This window comes from Gadus macrocephalus, chromosome 20 (genome assembly GCF_031168955.1).
Source record: "Gadus macrocephalus chromosome 20, ASM3116895v1".
NCBI lineage: Eukaryota > Metazoa > Chordata > Actinopteri > Gadiformes > Gadidae > Gadus > Gadus macrocephalus.
In genome coordinates this window covers 21426718-21434533 of record NC_082401.1, presented here as the reverse complement: position 1 = coordinate 21434533, position 7816 = coordinate 21426718, and the positions used below count along the sequence as shown (strand labels likewise).

At 44.7% G+C, this 7816-nt stretch overlaps 1 protein-coding gene across 1 annotated transcript in view; it reads right to left on the bottom strand.

Annotated features, from left to right (window-relative positions):
- Positions 1 to 2223: 2223 nt before the first annotated feature.
- The window catches only part of LOC132448620 (receptor tyrosine-protein kinase erbB-4-like), a 70852-nt gene continuing 65259 nt past the window's right edge, over positions 2224 to 7816 (bottom strand). The window contains exons 17-20 of the mRNA XM_060040068.1: positions 7387 to 7533; positions 5462 to 5559; positions 4947 to 5117; positions 2224 to 3625 (exon numbers count right to left, since the gene is read on the bottom strand). Coding sequence (XP_059896051.1) covers positions 3581 to 3625; positions 4947 to 5117; positions 5462 to 5559; positions 7387 to 7533 — 461 coding nt within the window. The 3' untranslated portion in view covers positions 2224 to 3580. The remainder of the gene's footprint in view (positions 3626 to 4946; positions 5118 to 5461; positions 5560 to 7386; positions 7534 to 7816) is intronic.

The window sequence follows — 7816 nt, the reverse complement described above, 5'->3', positions numbered from 1 at the left end:
CTCACCGTGCACGTGTCAAGCTATGTGTTTGATGAGCTGTAAACAACAACAGCTTTGTGTGCTGATTGCCCCCCGTCAGAAAAAATGGACCACCAACCAGTAATGGACTGTTTATGTGGCTCAACAGCTAAACCTGACAGATCGTAAAGGAAACTGTGAAGGAAAAGTGTCTGAAGCAATGCGGTTTCCAGAACTGATAACCCACCCTGCCATGTGACACTGCCAGATGCCCCAGCCCTACGCCTGCTCAGTTTGTGTTCGTCTTTGTCTTTTTTTATCCACACCCCTGGCCATTGTGCTGTGCATTGCGAATCGCTGGTGAAGATGGTGCCTTTATTCATGCTTTCTCCCAGAAAAGGACAAGCCCCCGAGATACCAACCGCCTTTGCAGAAGATATATCTGACTGACATGATCTCACTTACAATAAAATAGGCTTCCAATGGCTATAGTTTTAGATCCAGTTCAGAGGAGGCAAGAGAGCAAAAGGGGAGAAAGTGATGATAAGAGTGAGAGAGGTGTCTCTGGAACTGGGATGGCTGAACGTAGGAACACGGTGGCCAAGAAGGTCTGCCTGCTTACACTGGGAAACCAAGTGATCATCACCGCATTGGACCATGGGAACTTTACAGAGTTCATTCCACCCCTTATCCTCTTTGTCACTTTGTACACACTGGCTTAAACCACAGTGTTCCTCTGTCTGTATGGAGGGGGTGGCAGCACGTTTCCCGGTTTAAGGGCAAACTCTGACAGGTACTCCTGGTTTTCAGCAACAGCAGGCCGAATGCGTCCGTTTTGCCGGTAGAAGAAGCGCGTGCTGCAGTCTTGCAGGTATTCCGGATTGTGCATGGAGGCCTTCTGGGGTAGGCTGTGCTGCCAGTATTCAGGATTGTCAAACGTGGCTTTCTTGCCCTTCTTGTCCACCGCGATGGTCCCACCGGTAATGCCCGAGTGTAGGGCGTGTCCAGAGTGCCCGGGATGCAGAGTGTGCGAGGGGTACGCCATATGGGCAGGGTGTCCGGGGGGGGCCACCACATACTCGGCGGGGGAAAGCGCGTGTCCCGACGTGGACGGGAGGACCATCTGAAGGGAGGAGGACGCAGCGGCAGTCAAGGGGCCTTGGGCGGAGATGGAGAGCACCCCGGCGGGGCCGTTCTTCTCCCCTGGTTTGTGGAAGGTGTTGAGGTACAGTGGTTCGTTGACGTATTCGTCATCCACCATGGAGGCCTGGCTTTTGGGTGGTGCAGCGGCGGCGGCGGCGGCTGCCCCGGCCATATGGACGGTGTGGTAGCCCGCTCCGACCGAGTGGGCCTCCCCGTTGCGGCGACGAGTGACGAAGGGGTTCTCTTCTACGGGGTTGAGATAGTCTGAGGAATAGATCACTTGTATGAGACGACTTGGACATTTGGAATGTTGTAAAAGCGTATGTTGTTAACAGTTTAAAAAGGGTGTATTTTGTGCTTTACCTGATGAGTTAAGTTTGTCCTTCCTGATAGTCATGGTGCCATCCTGGTTTATTTTTGCCGCACGACCCCCCAAAATGCCGGTCGGATCTGCACTGTAGCGCTGCCCGATGCTATCCTCTCCTCCCCCTGAATTAGGATGTTGGGTTGAGGGATGATAAAGAATGCTATAAATAATTTTACACAAAAGATGTCTGGGGACTTCGGAGTCTAAGTACTCGATATAAGTAATAATGGTTGAACAGCTAGGGTTCCCCATGAGATTTATTTTATCGAAAACCAGAATACATTTCCAAATGATTTATCTGCAGGTTATGCCGTCCCTGTACTCTGGTACAATTGTCCTATTCTAGTTTGTCGACTATTTGTCCTTTTTGCCCTACCTTGTCCGGGAGCCAGGGTTGTCCCAGCCACGTTGGTGCTAAGCCTCGGAGATGGCTGTTTCCTCAGGGTGCCATTACATCGCGGGTCCTCTTGGGCTCCACTGCTACCAGCACCCCCTCCACCACCACCAACACCACCACCACCACCACCACCACCACCCTGCGTCCCTTGAGATGGGGCTGATGGGTCCAGGGCTGTCAGGCAGCCACCCGACACGGCGGATACTGACACCACCCTGGGCAAGGTGGCCAGCATCTCTTCCATGCTAAAGCTGGCGTCCTGGTAGCTGAACTGGTTCTTAGGGTGAACAAAGGAGAGACAAGAACTGTTTAGTTTTACAGCGGGATTTGCTACTGCGTTATCCCAGGGTAAATGGCATGGATATTTAGAAGTCAAAGATTATCTAAGAAGTATACATTGAAGTTAGATTTAGGAAATATTTTGATTTTGGAAAACAAAATACGAATATTTGATGATTGCAAAAAAGGAAATGTTAAATAGCTGATTTGCACTGGTACCTCTGTCTTCTTTCTGTGTCTGTATTCTCTATTTTTTTATTCACAGTGAATGCTGTTTGTATTCTTTACTTTTCATCACTGGTGGTTCCACATGTCAGAAGCACGTCTTTCTGAATCTGGTACAGTGGTTCCCAACTTTACGTCTACCATTAACTGGTCATCAAGCACTTAGAAATAAACTGGATAAATACACATAAGGTGACTGAGCAAAGAGTGCCAGCACCCCCTTTATACATTATTATTTTTTGAAAGAAGGCAATGGGCAGTGGTAAACATTGGAAAGAAAAGTCATCAACACTGCTTATTCTACCGATTTGTGTTTATTTAGCACAAACAAATGGACACAAAACATGAACGGAATATATTACAATGGAAAACACATGATGGAATGAACAAAGCGACATACAATGGAATGCACAAACAACATATTTTTTGAAATAAAACATAATACTTTATTTAATGAACAATATTTATAATGTAGGAAATTTCAATAAGATAAATTATTTTTTATGTTACTGTAAATTGTCTACTTAAAGAATAAATTCCCACGTACCACCTGCAGTACCCCAACCACAGGTTGAAAAATACTGATCTAGTATGTAATCTCATATACATACATTGGTGGTCAGCAATGTGTTTTGTATGTGTATTCTGTGTGTACACTAAACTTTCCAACCCCCAATACCAATAACCCCTTTGGGGTTTCCAGGTATGGACATGTTGTTACTTAAAAGTATGGATTGGAGGATTTGCCAGCATGGCCTGAAACACTCACCTTGTGAAGTTTAATTTAGTTTTCTGTAAGGATCTTTAGTGAGTCTATATGACTATCCCTTTATCTTCTCTGTGGGTATTGATGGTATGCTGCTCAGAGTAAATACAAATAGAAGATTCCAATGCCTGTGTCAATTTCTGCACCAAACCTCAGAAACGAACACAGACATTCAACAACTATTAAGGCTAGCTTTAATCCAAGTATCGAGAATGTCTTACGTCACGTAGGCATACAATAATTGAGTTCATTTGAACACTTGGCATGATGTTCACATTAGGATGTAATACGGCCAAAAGGGTAATCCTCCATCTAGGCATAAAGTCCCAAAAAAGAGTGTAAGAGTGAAGGCAGTTAGCCCAGGAATCGTTTCTTAATACTTGGTAGGTGGCTTATTTGTTCTTAGAAATATCCAAATTCAATTGGTGGGAAGTTGTGGTGTCTCTCATTGGCAATCAGAAGAGGATGCTGTCTTCCCACTGAGCTGGATCTTCAGACACAACCACAAGGGAAAGTTTGAATAAAGAAAGACTGCATGGGTGCTGTGTGATTGTGCAACAGAACATCATCCAGACACGTGTGTGTGTGTGTGTGTGTGTGTGTGTGTGTGTGTGTGTGTGTGTGTGTGTGTGTGTGTGTGTGTGTGTGTGTGTATGTGTCCAAGAAGTTAAATAAATGGATAACCCCCCCCCCCACACACACACACACACACACACACACACACAGACACGCACTCGCACACACACACACACACACACACACACACACACACGTACACACAACTCCATGTTTAAACATGCAATTAGCTCTGTGTGGAAATGTAGCGAGTGAACATGCAGAGAGAGATCAGTGCAATGAAGAACAGTGGGATGAAAAAGCAGCTTGAAAAAGCAGGCGATCCTAAGGCAACCCACTGCTTGACAAATAGCGGTATATCTCCAAAGCAGAGTCACATCTTGGTATGGCCTCTAATAATATCACACCTATTATTACTAAATGGAGCTGCACAGTCACTTTGCATCTTGGACGCATTACTGCATGTTGTTGCAATCAAATACCAACTTTGGTAAAAAAAGATTTGGTCATTTAGGAAGGAAGAAAAGCCTAAATTGCAATGGACTAAAGAGGCTTGCTTGGCACAAGAAATAAAAGAAGGGGCCAACAACATGGCTATGGTTTATGGAATAGGCACCCTCCTGGGGAATATCCAAAGAAACAGCACTAAAAACTCCCTAAATGTAGGCTGACAAAATCTTTGAAAATATGCTTTTGGGTCACTGAAGACTGGTGTGTGTCATTTACTTGAGAAAAGAAGGAGCAAAACAGTCCCAAGGCCCATGAGTTGTGTGCGTCAAATTGAAAATCAATTGAGAACCATCAATATTGTTGCAAATCCCAATATGCTTTGTTGAAAGCCACCTTTTGCAGCGCATGGTCAAGCAAATCAAAAGTAAATAATTATTCAGGCCATTCTTTCAAATTATACTATGTATAGACGGTATAGACGTTTTGCTTAGTATTGCTTTGTGCTTTCAAAGAACAGTGATAATACTGATTAGAAAGTAGTAAGAAGTACCATTTACCAAGATGCAATGTACCAAGAACCATTTTTTTTAAGTGAGAAAATCCTACACTTATATGTAGGTATATGTATAGATATCGGTAAAGTTATACTTGGCATATACCTGTTGTACAGGATACTTAAGATTACGGATCGGCAATAGTTGTGTTGTTATTGTTATGGCCTTCCATAAAAAATGTGTCACAATAAATGAATAAATGAGCAGAATGTTCAATAAACAAATCCCTACCCTGTTGGAGTCCATGCGTGTACGGGGCGCGTAGGCCAACGAGGACACGTTGAAGTTGTGGGGCACCAGGTACTCCTCGGCGTCCATAAGGTCCTCGAGTTCGTCCTCTTCCAGGAGGCTCTGGAAGAACTTGCTGTCATTTGGGCTTGGCAGCTTCATGCGGTCGTCGCCCTGGCAACAACATGGCTTGTTTAAACAAATGCAGAAATGGTCGTCGTTATTGTGCTTGCGATGCTATATGCAATTCTGGCCCCATGATTCTAGGCAAGGGAGACCCCTTGTGATACCTGTGTTATAAATCAAATCCAGATGCATCTTCTTAAATAAATTATACTTAAAAGTGGGACTTACACTTCAGATGTGGTCTTAAATTATTAAAAGCAGATATAGACATTCCAGGAATATTAAGTAATGATTAATAAAGATGGACGCTGTGCAGTGGCGCCTGAGCGAAAATATCTGCTGAGCAAAAAGAGAAAGTTGTTTAAGGAGACCTGAGTTTGCTTCAAACTTACTTGAATGACCAAGTATCTCTGTGGGTCGCGTGCCATTCGACAGAACTCCGCTGCAAGCTCTTTAAACTTTGGCCGACTGTCTGCATCGATCATCCAGCCTGTGCAACAAAGGTTTAGAAACACGCATATCTTTAGATGAATAATATTTTTATGAGTGCACAGTAGTAAATCAATCTAGGGCCATCCAGGGAAGAGGAATACATTTGTTAACATTTCCGAAAACAAGAATATCTATTTACGATATTTATTCTAATTATGTCAGTGCATCTTCACGGCCCCATGTTCGCCCACCGTCAAGGTCAGGCCATGTTTGGAGTGAGGGGCTCAGAAGAAGAACAGAGAAGTAATGGAGATAATATATGCATGTGTGTTTGTGACGTTGACCTGCCGTCACCTCGCTCTCTTCCACTAAAGTGTGCCTGCAGTATTGTACTGAGGGCTGGCATGTTTTAACCACCGCCGGCCCTGCATCCTTTGGTTCGGAGCCAGGGTTATGAAGAACGAGCCAGTAGGGGGAGTGGAGAGAGGAGAGAGGAGGGGAGGGAGTCACGGTGCAGGCAGGCCAGCAAGGGCCAGTCAAGGCTGTGGTCATGTCACGGGTGTGTTTGTGTCACTGTGTTTGTGTGTGTGCTTGTGTTTGTATCTGTGTGTCTCTGTGTGTCTCTGTGTGTGTGTGTGTGTGTGTGTGCGTGTGTGTGTGTGTGTGTGTGTGTGCGTGTGTGTGTGTGTGTGTGTGCGTGTGCATGTGTTTGTGTGTGTATGTGTGTGTTTGATTTTGTGTGTGCGTTCAGCCATGGAGATGAGTCATTAATCGTATTCACTGGCGCCCTATTTTGTCTTCATTATTCCCTCCGGCCACACTTAACCCTGTGTGCTAAGCGTTTCTCTTCTCACTGGTCTTTATTTTATCACTTTTTTTCTAAACAGCATATATTTCAGAAGCATTATTCATGAGGAAGGAATGTGTTTAATTGCTATAGCCATTACAGATAAACTACAAGATCCAGTGTACTAATAAAGCAAATTTACATCAACTGCTTTATCATAATTTAGCCTGTCAACTTATTTAGTGTTTTCATTTTGGGGATATGATTACAGATATAAGTGTACATATATCAGCTGGGGAATGTTTTGTTAATTACCATTGCAATAATTGGATTTCCAGGTAAATTAAATGGCGCAGAGTAGACTAGTATGTGGTACTGTTGCATTGCAGAGTCAGAGAGAGCCCATGCTATTCACGGCTTCTCGATGGGCTTGCTAGATTTGTTTACCTATCACAAACAGAGCCATTCGGCTGAGCTCATACTCAGCTCTAGATTGTACATTAAAATTGAAAATCTTTCATCCAAACTGACTGCCAGGTGAGACTTGGTAAAAGCATAAAAGCACAAAACCTGTATTGGAGCAAGTACCGCCAGCTATTGCACGACAGAGTTTCGAAACATCTCAATATAGAGTGCTGGCTAGACGCCACAATCAGAAACTGGTTTTACATTAACAGTTAAATTGTTATTTTGCAACTTAAACTTAAAGCGCAACGCAGATGTAAAACAACAGAGCTGCCATTAGGACAGACAATCAGCTGATGAGGTGTGCTTCCCATAATTGAATAAGTATTTGACTCTGCAGTTAAACAATTATTCACAGCTTATGCCTGTGAAATGGGTCGTTACAACCCATTACCCAATAGACCAATGCACGTGTACAGACATGCACACACAAGCTCAGAGCACACACACAAACTCTGTCACTGACACACACCAAAGCCCTGCATGGCTGCGTAAGTGACGTCTAGCTATGAATCAGAAAGCTGCATGGGACAGAGTGACGTGGGAGCATGTGTTCGCACACGTGTTCCGGGTTGTGTTATGCTAGGGTTCAGGTCGGGTCTCTGTATTGAGAGGTTTTTGGACTGCACCTACATTTGACCATGACCATGTAGACATCGATGGTGCAGATGGGCGGCTGAGGCAGCCGTTCTCCCTTCTCCAGCAGGTCTGGGATGTCCCGGGTGGAGACCCCGTCGTACGGCTTCCCCCCGAAGGTCATCAGCTCCCAGATGGTCACCCCTAGGGAGTGAGAGAGAGAGAGAGGAAGGGCATGTGAAAGGAGGTGAGGAGAAATAGGGGAGATCAGAGGAGGAGGAGAGTGAATAAGAGCGGGGGGAAAGAAAAACGGAAAGGAACAAAAGTACACTGAGAGCGTCCTTTTTGTCACCACTCGAAACCACTGAACTTCTCAATCTCCTTTCTCTTCATCATGCTCACATCAAGGAGCTGCTAAGTAGCGGGTAGAGTTAATGCACATTATGAGAAGAGAATCTTGTAGCCCCTAGCCAAGGAGGACCACTGG